At 43.8% G+C, this 12178-nt stretch overlaps 1 protein-coding gene across 1 annotated transcript; it reads left to right on the plus strand.

The window, feature by feature from the left end:
• Positions 1-10197: 10197 nt before the first annotated feature.
• LOC126088233 (protein preli-like) lies at positions 10198-10732 on the plus strand. Its single transcript, XM_049906361.1, is given in 2 exon segments — positions 10198-10559; positions 10561-10732. Coding segments are annotated over 2 exon segments (534 nt in total).
• The last annotated feature ends 1446 nt before the right edge of the window (positions 10733-12178 follow it).

A 12178-nucleotide genomic window follows, 5' to 3' on the forward strand; every position in this document is an offset into this window, starting at 1 on the left:
AAATGGCTCTGAGCACTATGGGACTCAACTGCTGTGGTCATAAGTCCCCTAGAACTTAGAACTACTTAAACCTAACTAACCTATGGACAGCACACAACACCCAGCCATCACGAGGCAGAGAAAATCCCTGACCCCGCCGGGAATCGAACCCGGGAACCCGGGCGTGGGAAGCGAGAACGCTACCGCACGACCACGAGATGCGGGCACAATTAACATCCACTCTGCGTCAGGCTCTCTTACTTCACTTTTTATTGTTGGAAAACCTAATGATTTATCAGTGTTTTCGCACGTAAATGCTACATAGCCTGAAGTGTATTTCACCGCATGTGGAAGAACATCAGAGATTACAGAGTCATTGCACACAGTTACCAAGTCTGTCAGTAATTTTTCTTATGTATTCACGGTTCTGGGAGTTCTCGTACTAGCGATTCATAAACAATATTTAGACAGAGCGCATCGGTAATGAATCTTGGGGAAGCCGAAGAGTTCAGTCAGAAGTTCTACTACATTTTATACTTACAAAGTATTTTTTACCTGTACGGCCACACAATTCCTTCCAAATTTTATATTTTTTCGCCCATATCGCATGTCATAGCTACAACATATACTCCCGATTCGTCAACAGCATTAATGATACTCTGAAGCAAACTGCTAGTCATAATGTGTCGAAATCGTAAGGAACTGTGTACAGTTTTGGTAAACATTCTTGGAAACGGTGATCAATAGAGTATTATATTTTAACTAAAGTTCAGTCTTGATCACAACACTTATATCTCAATAACATAGGTTACCGGTTTCGGTTATATTTATATAACCATCTTCAGACCCATGGCTTCCTTGGAGGATGGTAGGCGGGGCTCTCCTCAGCTGCTACGAAGCCAACTGATCAGTTGACTTCGTAGTAGCTGAGGAGCTGAGGAGAGCTCCGCCTACCATCCTCCAAGGAAGCCATGGGTGTGAAGATGGTTATATAAATATAACCGAAACCGGTCACCTATGTTATTGAGACAGAAGTGTTGTGATCGAGACTGAACTTTAGTTAAAATATCATAATAAACTGATTGCTTCCACTGCTTATACAACCCACGGATCATGCATCTTGAACACTGGAATCTGGATCGACTGCTGTGTCCTCCGCCGCGTCGTAACATATGTGAGCATCATCAGTCATTTCGGCAAACTGCTAGTCTGTCTTGTGTGTGACTTAGCGTTCGATGAACACAGGATATCGTGGAGAATTCCAGGTCTGCATTTATATTTCTTCGCGTATTTATGAAGTGTTGCCCTGTACGACAAAGGCATTTTCAGCTTTCGCGAATAAGCATGTGCTTTTGGTAATAGAGCTCTTAAAGTCAGTACATGGAGAATGTCCGCTGATTTCCACATTACGCTATTCGTTCAAAAGACATCGCATTTGCGCCTATGTAACACATTTTGATAAAGAGTTGCTTACACTTTTGTATAATCTGTTTTTTCTTTAGCCTCAGATAAGCTTTTTGTCCACTTTAACGTAGGAACAAGGCGAAATACATTTGTTTTACTTCGTACGGCTACACCAAATTTTGAGTGCTGCTTCTTTTTGTGCATTAAGTGTTTTTAAAAGTTCAGTCTCGGCCCTCATTTTCTTAGTTTCTAAATCCTTATTCACTGTTTCACTGGACTCATCAACGGGATATGTAGGCTAATTGTTGTCTGCTCGACTTTCCTCTTCATCGGTGACAGTTTCTAAACCCGTCAAAACTAATTCTTGCAAACATATTACATTACAGCGTTATGCACGTTTTCCATAACTCTAATGAATGAACCCTCTTTTATTATTCCATAAATTATTTACCACGTACTATACAACTTCTAACATTAATTTCTCATTATTAATTAGACAAAAAATAGACAAAATCGATAAAATATCAGTCACATAATCCGCTACAATATTTATTTCGATGATCTTTAAAAATAAAAACTCATGTAGTCAACATGATTCGAAGTCAGAACATTCAGCGTGTCCCGTAGTGATTTTATCCACTACAGTAGCAGCCACGGTGCGCAACAGTGCCAAAATTATGCCCTCAGACCACACGCGATATGTGCAGCTATAAGAGTTCATTCGGAAGCTTTATTGTATTCTTACATTGAAATAGTTAATACATCTTGAGAATAGGAAAAAAAATAAGAGCTATTTCCAAGACAAACGCAGCTGTAATGTGTAGGAGCAAACGCTACTAAACATGCGCAACATTGTTTATTTCCTACACCATGCAGCGAGTTACTCACTGTCATAAAATAATCTATTACCGTGTTAAAAACGCATTAAATTCATGTGGATGAATTTATTTTAAGGGAATTTTCGATTTATAATTATTTTTAGTGTTATATATGTACTTGACTTCTCACCTTTTCGCTTTCGCCCCTTCTTACTGTAATTTCTCCCTCATGACAGTTTCGAATGATCACGCTGGGCACTGCTGTGTACAGTAGCTTCTTTCTCGAAGCCAATCCTGAAAGTTCGTTTCTCAAATCCCGTTCGTACTCTTCAGGCCAAAATGAACTGAATGCATATATGCAGTTTTCACACTTACATAGCGCGTTTGCAGCGAACTACGCATTCACGTTGAAAGTACTCATATTTTGGAAAAACAATGGTTCAAATGCCTCTGAGCACTATTGAGGTCATCAGTCCCCTGGAACTTAGAATTACTTAAACCTAACTAACCTAAAAACATCACACACATCCATGCCCGAGGCAGGATTCGAACCTGCGACCATAGCGGTCACGCGGTTCCAGACTGTAGCGCCTAGAACCGCACGGGAAAAACCATGACAGCTAACGTTTGTCGAGCGGTTCTAGGCGCTTCAGTCTGGAACCGCGCGAGCACTACGGTCGAAGGTTCGAATCCTGCCTGGGGCTTGGATGTGTGTGATGTCCTTAGGTTAGTTAGGTTCAAGTAGTTCTAAGCCCTAGGGGACTGAAGACCTCAGATGTTAAGTCCCATAGTGCTCAGAGCCATTTTGAACCAGTATTAACACACGGTGCACAGCGCAATTACAGTGACCCTTGCTCATGACTGACACAAAACTAGTTATTATTTTTGGATGCACGCCATGATTTCTGTGTTACCCTCAGCGCAGAGCCACGGCAATTCTCAAAGTGACGTCAAGGCGTGCAAGGGCGTCTGCCAATTTTTTGCTCGCCAGGGACCGGAATGTCCTACCTCCCTTTCCTATACACCTTGCCCCGACTTGCGCCTGAGTGGCGGTGTCGGGTGTCGGGGCAAGCCGAGTGGATCACTGGCTGCGAGATCCTCAGTTTGACCCTCGGCTCATCAATGTTGCGGCTGGAGTGCAGGTGGTCCTGTCAGGCTGATGCTGGACCAGTAGCAGCCTTACAGCAGACACGGACTCGAGCAGTCGCAGATTCGACGTGCAGCGCCGCCGGACGGCCAGTATTTACACGCGCCGGAGTGGGTTTGGTGTGTAGCGGCTGCTGCAGATGTCATGCACGTCACGTGCTGCTTTCGGCAACCAGCTGGTCACTGACCAGCACACCTTGCCTGGAGCACTTAAACAGGTGCCGTGGTGCCACGTTGTGACAGCGTGTTATAGCCAGCATGTGGCTTCCTTGAGGCACCGAGTCTCTTTAGGGCGCGTACGCACTAGACCAATGAAAGCCAACGAACGTCAGCTAGCCACTTCGTTGGCCGATATTTGCTTAGTGTGTACGGCAGTCAAATCGGAGCCAACCAAGCGATTGGGCCTGGTTGCGGTTCGGTCTGTTGGAGGTAACATCAAAGCCATGGCGATTCGTTGGCCTTGGCACCCCTGTCCTAGTGTGGACGGCGGGTCGAATGTTCGTTAGTTCAGTGTGATTTGTTGTGTCTCTAGAACGGGTCTGTATTCAAGTTTTTCAGAACAGCCACAAGTTGAACTTAGTATGTTCTATTGGCCGGCTTCGCACTTTAATTTAACAAGAGCATCTTCAGAAACTCTTGAATTTATAGTTTAAAGTACAGTACTTGGCTGTTAAATCAAAGAGCGAAACCAATGAATAAAGCATACTAAGTGCGATTTTTGGCTGTCCTGAAAAAATGAATTTCAATAGTCACTTTTCCACTGCAGGTAATACCTGCTCTCGCTAAGAGTATGTATTAACTTTAAAAATACTGGAGTACAAAGTGGAATATAGAGAGAGAGCAATGAAGTTGGCAGTTTTATCGTGAACGAGAATGTTTATGGGCCTCTGCTAACTGCGATTGTAAACACAGACTGAAATGTCTAGACACTCGAAGGGAAATAGCTACTGGTTAGTGATTTGCACGGCGTAGAAAAGGACATGGTGTCTTTATTGACGTCTTCTATCCGTGAACGACCAAGAGAAACAAACAAAACAAGGAGTGGCTATTAATTTTCTGCTGTTGGTAGAGGTTTCCCCAACAGCCATTATCTTTGAACATTTTATCGCCTATATGGTTGAATAACATTTCGAAATCTATGGCTTTCGCTGGAAGAAAATTATGAAGTAGCCCATATTCTAGTTGAGGTTCAATGTAGACATTGATTTTCTACCACCACACTGTTCACTATTCTCTAAAAAAAGAGGTCGGCCACTGGCGTCCTTTCTTCTTGCCCTTTTCCTGATGATGAGCCTCTTGCAGTAGAATAGCTACACATCCGGCAATTGCTAAATCCTCTTCTTCCATCATAATATCGGCCGGTGAAATTGTAACTGGAACGCTACTTTATAACAGTAAGAAAACAGTAGTAACGTCGGACACTAAATGGCTAAATCCCTTGGCACCAGTCACTTCGTTTGGTATGGGTGAGAAGCGGAATGCAAGTGCATTGGCGATCAATGGTCGGCCGAATACAGTCTCTATCGTTCTTGGCTTTCGCTGGCCTAGTGTGTACCCGTCTTTACGCTAAGCTCGTGCCGTTAAAATAAGAAGCATGTTGATGTTGAGGAGAAAAAATGGTTCAAATGGCTCTGAGCACTATGGGACTTAACTTCTAAGGTCATCAGTCCCCTAGAACTTAGAACTACTTAAACCTAACTAACCTAAGGACATCACACACATCCATGCCCGAGGCAGGATTCGAACCTGCGACCGTAGCGGTCGCGCGGTTCCAGACTGTAGCGCCTTTAACCGCTTGGCCACACCGGCCGGCGATGTTGAGGAGATTCGGATATCGTGGAATGGTTGGGCAATAAGGAATAACAGCGATTCTCCTCTGTTAGATACCACTGCGTTATGGGAACATCTTGCTCTGTTTCAGTTCCCGTGATATTTTGTAGTGAGTGCCAACTGCTTGAGAGAAATGCTTTGTTCACTGTTTAAGAATGTGAGTTCTCCAGTCAAATTTTCAGTAATTTATATTACCTATCAAAAATGTGTCTTAGACACTGAGATGAAGTATAATGTGCATTCAAATAGCTCTAGCTGTTTTCTAGTCGACGATCTTTTCTTTAGGAATATTAAAAAAAAGGTATTTTTCCAAGACAGCCTGCCAAATTGTATGGGACGTCTGTGAGTTCTGACGGAAGTGTTCCTTGTTCTTCTAAGTCTTATTATGTACCCATGCTTCTTCAAGGGAAACTTTGGTTTTACACTTGGAGATATCACTACAAAAAAAAAAAAAAAAAATAAGGCGCCCAAGAGGTAGAAAACTCGGAATATCGTACATACTAACCTGCTCTCCACACACAAGTCTATTATAAGCTGACCTAACATGTAAGCAAAGCACAAAAGCGACATAAATTCTAAGGAAATACCATTTACTTCGAAGGATGATGATGAAGTGGCGATAATGACTCTTTGTATCGCAGTGTAGCGTCTGCAACGGACTTCGTAGCACGTAATACACTAGAGAACACCAATGTTCAGTGTCTGTTTTGCCACGGCAAGTTTTCTGAGAGTACACAGGAGGTAACCGGGTGGAATGTTTGGTGTGCGGTCTGTGGACCTACATCAAGTGCGCTAGCGCAGAGAAGAAAGATTAAATTTGTGACTTCCCTATGTAAGAAATTCTATGGTGCCTTACAAATAAACGGAAAACTATATTGTGAATTGTTTTACATATACTGAATTATATTACCTATATCGTATAGTCTAACATTCCTTACATCTAGTATTTTGCCAAATGTAGGTCGGTTTCTCTATTTTGAAACCACATTTCCCATTAACTGTCTGTTTCATACTACCCTCTGCCGTATCCTCATCTTGAGGAGTGATCGAATACAGTTCTAAAAAAATAACTTCATTACCAAACCGAAACGCATTTGTAACGTCCTTTGATCAATATCTACAAACCTACTTACAACCGAAATGTCTCTCCTATGACGTTGTCTGTGATGTCACCACACACCAAACTCCAGAGTCGTGGTAGGCGACGGCATGAAGATAGGAACTTTACTGGGTCGATGCTGCGGACATATGGCGGCTGATGTACTGTTGGTGAAGACTCGGACGAACTGGGCCGGGTCTGCCGGCGTGGAGCGCTGGAACGAAACCACTGGTACTGTCAACTTGCAGCGCCGAGAGCGGACTGTTGATGCGGCCGGACAGGTACTGCCGGCTTGACGCGTGGGTCGTAAACTGACTTCACACGCTACGGCTGTGGCCTAAATAGTCGGCGCATGGATATACGCGTGAGTGAACTGACAAACGCGCCCAGTGAGATTCGCGCCCAGAAGTGATCGAGGACGGGTCCGCTAATGCCGTTGCCCGGCAGACAAAAGAGTTGAGGGACGCCACGTGGAGGTTTCCGAGCTGGAGTTTTCAGCCGTCAGGCAGGGAGAGAGAGAGAGAGAGAGAGAGAATTAAGTTTCTACCACACACCACTTCGAACTGCAGTAAATACGAGAGATTACATTCTTTTGCTTCACTTGCAGTACCATTCAGCAGTCATTATCAATATCATTTTCACTATAACAACTACACTTCTTGAATACTCAGAAATATCAAGTGACTCTATACTTGGAGATTAGTAATGACACTTAAAAAAATGGTTCAAATGGCTCTGAGCACTATGGGACTGAACTGCTGAGGTCATTAGTCCTCTAGAACTTATAACTAGTTAAACCTAACTAACCTAAGGACATCACAAACATCCATGCCCGAGGCAGGATTCGAACCTGCGACCGTAGCGGTCTTGCGGTTCCAGACTGCAGCGCCTTTAACCGCACGGCCACTTCGAATGACAATTTTAACTCTTAATTTATAAATACTAGCGAGGAATTGGGGTAGTGACTATTGAATGAGAAGTATAATTGTAAAGGGTTGACTCTGAAAAGGGTGCGCTTTTGTTTTGGTGTATTGTAAAACACAATACTGTATTTTAAAAATAATCTGATTTCCATCACTCTTTATCCGGGCTTTGGACTGGCTAAAGAGCAAGAGCTATTTAGGAGTGTTTAAAATCAGCTTATAAGCATCGTCAATATTTTTTTTAAATTTTTATTATTTTTTATACAAGTTGCTACTTACATTTGAACACTATTGTATCTATATACATCTTCTGATAAATTCAGTCAAGTTTCTGTAGCTAGGATATGCCTTTCAAGCAATCCTTGATCTCACCATCCTCTTCATATTTTTTTACTATTTTTCCCAACCTTTCATCACGTTTCATGTAGACTTTTTTTTTTCGTTTACCTTCCATACTCAGATCTGCCCTCATTAAGGTGCACGCAGAATTTTCTGCTTCTCTTTTCAAACACCTAATAACGTAATTAATTTTCGGATTTGGTTTAGTAAGCACGTTATTAATTTTGTGGTGCCAACCTTCTACAGCGTTGGTTGTTTGGTGGCGCCGTTTGTAGCAACTCCAAAGGCTGATAGGGGTTTCTTCATTTTCCAACCATCTATCTACGAAGTAGTCAAAAAATTCAGAAAGTTTGGAGATATCCGGTGCACGTGAATGTATCTCCAGCCAACCATCAGATACATCTTCAGGCCGTAGAAACGCCAGCGCATCACACATGCGAACATGTAGTCTCACTACTTCGTTTTCTTTGTATTCGCCAGTAAGTCCTAGCTCTTGAACTTATCTCCAGAGACACTTTTTCATATGGAAATAACATCCATGCACTTCAGCTGTCGGAAATACAACTTTAACTGCTGAAATCGCAGCTGATTCGAAGTCTACGGTCACGTTTGCAGGTTTCCATTCTGGAATTTTTTCCATCAAATTTCGGAAAAGGACGTAAGTCTCTTTTCTTTTGTTTGGCAGTAGTGCAAAGGCACTAGATAGATGTTTGTCTCATTATTTGTACTCCCAAAGTCGGCGTGAATGGTGTATATTTGCGAATAATGTTTGCTGCAGAACTTGTACATACCATCCATAAAAAAAGTCTTGTTTACTGATTAGAGCCTCTCTCCCTGCCCTCCCGCTAAAAACTATTACCCTCTATCCTAGTTTGTCGTCACTTAACAGAAAACTGCTGCCATCGTTCATAGCTAGTAAATCTGCCTTTAGGTCAATTTCTTCTCTTGTCGGTGGATCTCTCTCATTTCCCTGTGATTTTTCGCGCTGGTAGTACAAAGCTCTCTTCGTTGTTTGCTGCTCTGGCATTTCAGTGACAAAATCATAGCTTCGATTATGCAGGCAACCCAGCTCCTCTGAATATATTTTTGAAATAGGCGTCTCTTCGTCTCATGCCCTCTTCTTTGCGTGGTTCAAAGTCTTCCTTACTTCCAACCGAGCGACATCCTTCGTTTTCAGCATTCCTCGGCAGTGATTTGCTCTCTGTCTTGAACAGCGCCACGTTACTGTTCCATCTTCTTTAGCTCTCTTCGCTATGTAAGAATAACCTGCGTAGTGGCAACATGGCTTACCGTGATTAGTGATTGGAAATTCCATATCTGAACTACAGTGTCAAAAATACACGAATCGCGCGATGTGAACTCTTCGACAGCCAGAGCGGCACTAAGGCTGTGTTTGTGTATCAGACAGTCGGCGGCTGTGCCTAGTACCGGGGGGGGGGGGGGGGGGGCAGGTCCCTGTGTCCGAGGAGCAGGTGGTTTAGGGTGATTAGGACGGCCCGGGCGCGGGTAAGCCCGACACAAAGCAGGTATTGGGCGCGAATCTCACACAGTTCTGATTGGGCGCGAATCTCACTGGGCGTGATTTTCATAGATTCATACGCGTGGCACTGCGAGGGCAGGTGCCTTGTCATACGAGTGCCCTGGCGCCCTCTGCTACGACAGGAGAGGTGGTAAACACCCCTACCCATACGAGGAAAATACGCTGAAGCGCCAAACAAACAGGTATAGGCATGCCGATTCAAATACAGAGATTTGTAAGCAAACAGAATGCGACGCTACAGTCGGCTACGGCTATATAAGACAACAAGTGTATGGCGCAGTTAGAGCGATTACTGCTCCTACAATGGCAGGTTATCAAGATTTAAGTGAGTTGGAATGTGGTGTTACAGTCAGCGCACGAGCGATTGGACACAGCATCTCCGAGGTAGCGATGAAGTGGGGATTTTCCCATAGGACCATTTCACGAGTGTACCATGAATGTTAGGAATCCGGTAAAACAGCAAATCTCCAACGTCGCTGTGGCTGGAAAAAGATCTGCAAGAACGGGACCAACAACGACTCAAGAGAATCGTTCAGCGTGACAGAAGTGCAACCCTTCCGCAAAGTGCTGCAGATTTCAGTGCTGGGACATCAAAAATGTCAGCGTGCGAACCATTCAACGAAATATCATCGATATGGGATTTCGGAGCCGAAGGTCCACTCATGTAGCTTTGATGACTGTACGACACAAAAAACTTTGCGCCCCGCCTGGGCCCATCGACACCGACATTGGACTGTTGATGACTGGAAATATGTTGCCTGGTCAGACTAGCCTCGTTTCAAATTGTATCGAGCGGATGGATATGTATCCCGCATGTCAGCATGGGACTGTTCAAGCTGCTGGAGGCTCTGTAATGGTGTGGGGCATGTGCAGTTGGAATGAGATTGGACCCGTGATACGTCCATATATGACTTTGAGAGGTTTGTGGGGCGCTCAACTGCGTGGTCATCAGCGCCCATACAAAGTCCCAATATTTTCGGTCCAGTTTTTACACAGTCGAATGTATCCACTGTCACAAATGATGATGATGATGATGATGAAACGATGAGGACAAGACAAACACCAGTCCCCAGGCAGAGTAAAATCCCCAACCCGGCCAGGTATCGTATCCAGGTCCCCATGGTCCAGAGGCAGCAGTGCCAGCTGAGGACACTGACAGATGACAAGTACTTTGAACAAAGTTCAGTGTTCCACTATACTTGGGAACAAGTTGCTCAAGGATTTTGGAGAAGATATCCCAAACCGCACAGCAATCATGTTTTTAGTGAAGATACAGCATTCAGAGAAGTTCGGGACCATAAGCTTTATACAAAACGACTCCTTACAAAAACTAACAGAGTTCCTAAATGGGGTGAAAGATTCATTAGTGGCAGAACAGTCAAAGTTGTTGAAGAGTCTGTTGTGGATCCTAACCAGAAGTTGTTGGTCACGTACACCAGAAACATTGCATATGTCAGAGTTATGAGTGTTATAGAAAAGGTGACAGAGAGTACGCAAGGAAAATCCTAACTGAACTGTAGCAGAAAGATCAGCTTGGATAGATTCTCAAGTGTTTGGATTTGGGCGTGCTATACAAGCATTTGGCGTAGAAAGATTTCGCAAAAATTGTCAGAAAATGGTTTCAGGCTTCAATTATGTACTTTCTTCTGTCTGATCACCTGTATCCAATCATGCCCGTTGTACATTCCAACGGAATTGGGCTACTCCAGCAGGACAATGCGATACGCCACACGTCAGATATTGCTACAGAGTGACTCTAGGAACAATACACATTTCCGCTGGCCTCAAAACTCCCCAGACATGAACGTTATTGAGCATATCTGTGATGCTTTTCTGCTTGCTGTTCAGAAGAGATCTCCACCCTTCGTACTCTTACGGATTTATGGACATCCTGCATGATTCATGGTGTCAGATCCCTCCAGCACTTTGGCTCTTCAGTATATCTCGGTTCTAATGAGAGCCGTTTACCAGCGTCTTCCTGAAGGTGCGGCTTCCCGCACGGCTCGCTTGGCATGCAGAGGAAACGACTACCAAGTGGATACAACGCCCTCTCTTCGACATGTATATACGAGGGTTGTTCGGAAAGTAAGGAACGATTGGTCGCGAAATGGAAACCACAGTGAAAATCAAAACTTTTCTTTGCACATTTAGCTACACCTTCCAGGTACTTCTCTACATAATCGCCGCTCCGACTTTCACATTTCTCGGAGCGTTATACCAAATTTCCAACATCATCGTCATAAAAGGCAGCCGCCTGTGCTTTCCGGTAATTCACTACGCCAGTCTAAAGCGTGTAGCCTCAGCCCAAGTGTTATCTTCGTATCCAGCGTTTCATGTGAACAGAGATGATACTCAGGATGAGTCAATTAGGGCCAAGTTGTGGGTGATCCAATACTTCCATCGAAAAGACTGCAGGAGCGTCTTCACTGCCCCCGCAGAGTGCGGCTGATAATTCCCATGAAGAAGGAAGTGCGTGGCAGTTGTGTTAGGTGGGCTGCATTCCTTAAGGTGAAGCCTCTCAGCGGGCTCTCCTACTTGGCAGGTGACATCGTTGTTCTAGGCACCTTTACTCGCTCACAGTGCACTCACAACTCGAAAGAGCATCTTGATGTGATTGACAGCCATACTAGAGACACTGCCCAAAACGTCTGTGAAAAACCTCGTCGGGTTTTGGAAAGAGTTTTTTCCACGTTCCTTTTTCATAACATATGATTATTGCAGAACTTAATGTCTCCATTTTCTTTGTTTTCGATGGATTTAATGAGTACCAGAGTAAACTATGCACAAAAATTTAAATTGGATCTCATAATACCTGTATCTTGTATACTCATGATATAGATCAGGGATCCCCAAACTATTTTGGACAAGTGACCCCTTTTCCAAAATGAACTGTTACCTCAGATCCCCATGGCCAAATTACCTACTTTTAAGATCAACCCCCTTATTCATAATGGTCCGCTAACTCAAAACAGCTGCTACAGAGTGTTATTTTTCATTCTGACTTAGGACAATAGAAGAAGACAGAGTGAGAATTAGCAATGCTTTAAGTTAGCAGACTATTATGAATAAGGGAGCCTATCTTTAGTTTTTTCCTATTGGT

The sequence above is a fragment of the Schistocerca cancellata genome, chromosome 6, assembly GCF_023864275.1.
Source record: "Schistocerca cancellata isolate TAMUIC-IGC-003103 chromosome 6, iqSchCanc2.1, whole genome shotgun sequence".
Taxonomy (NCBI): domain Eukaryota; kingdom Metazoa; phylum Arthropoda; class Insecta; order Orthoptera; family Acrididae; genus Schistocerca; species Schistocerca cancellata.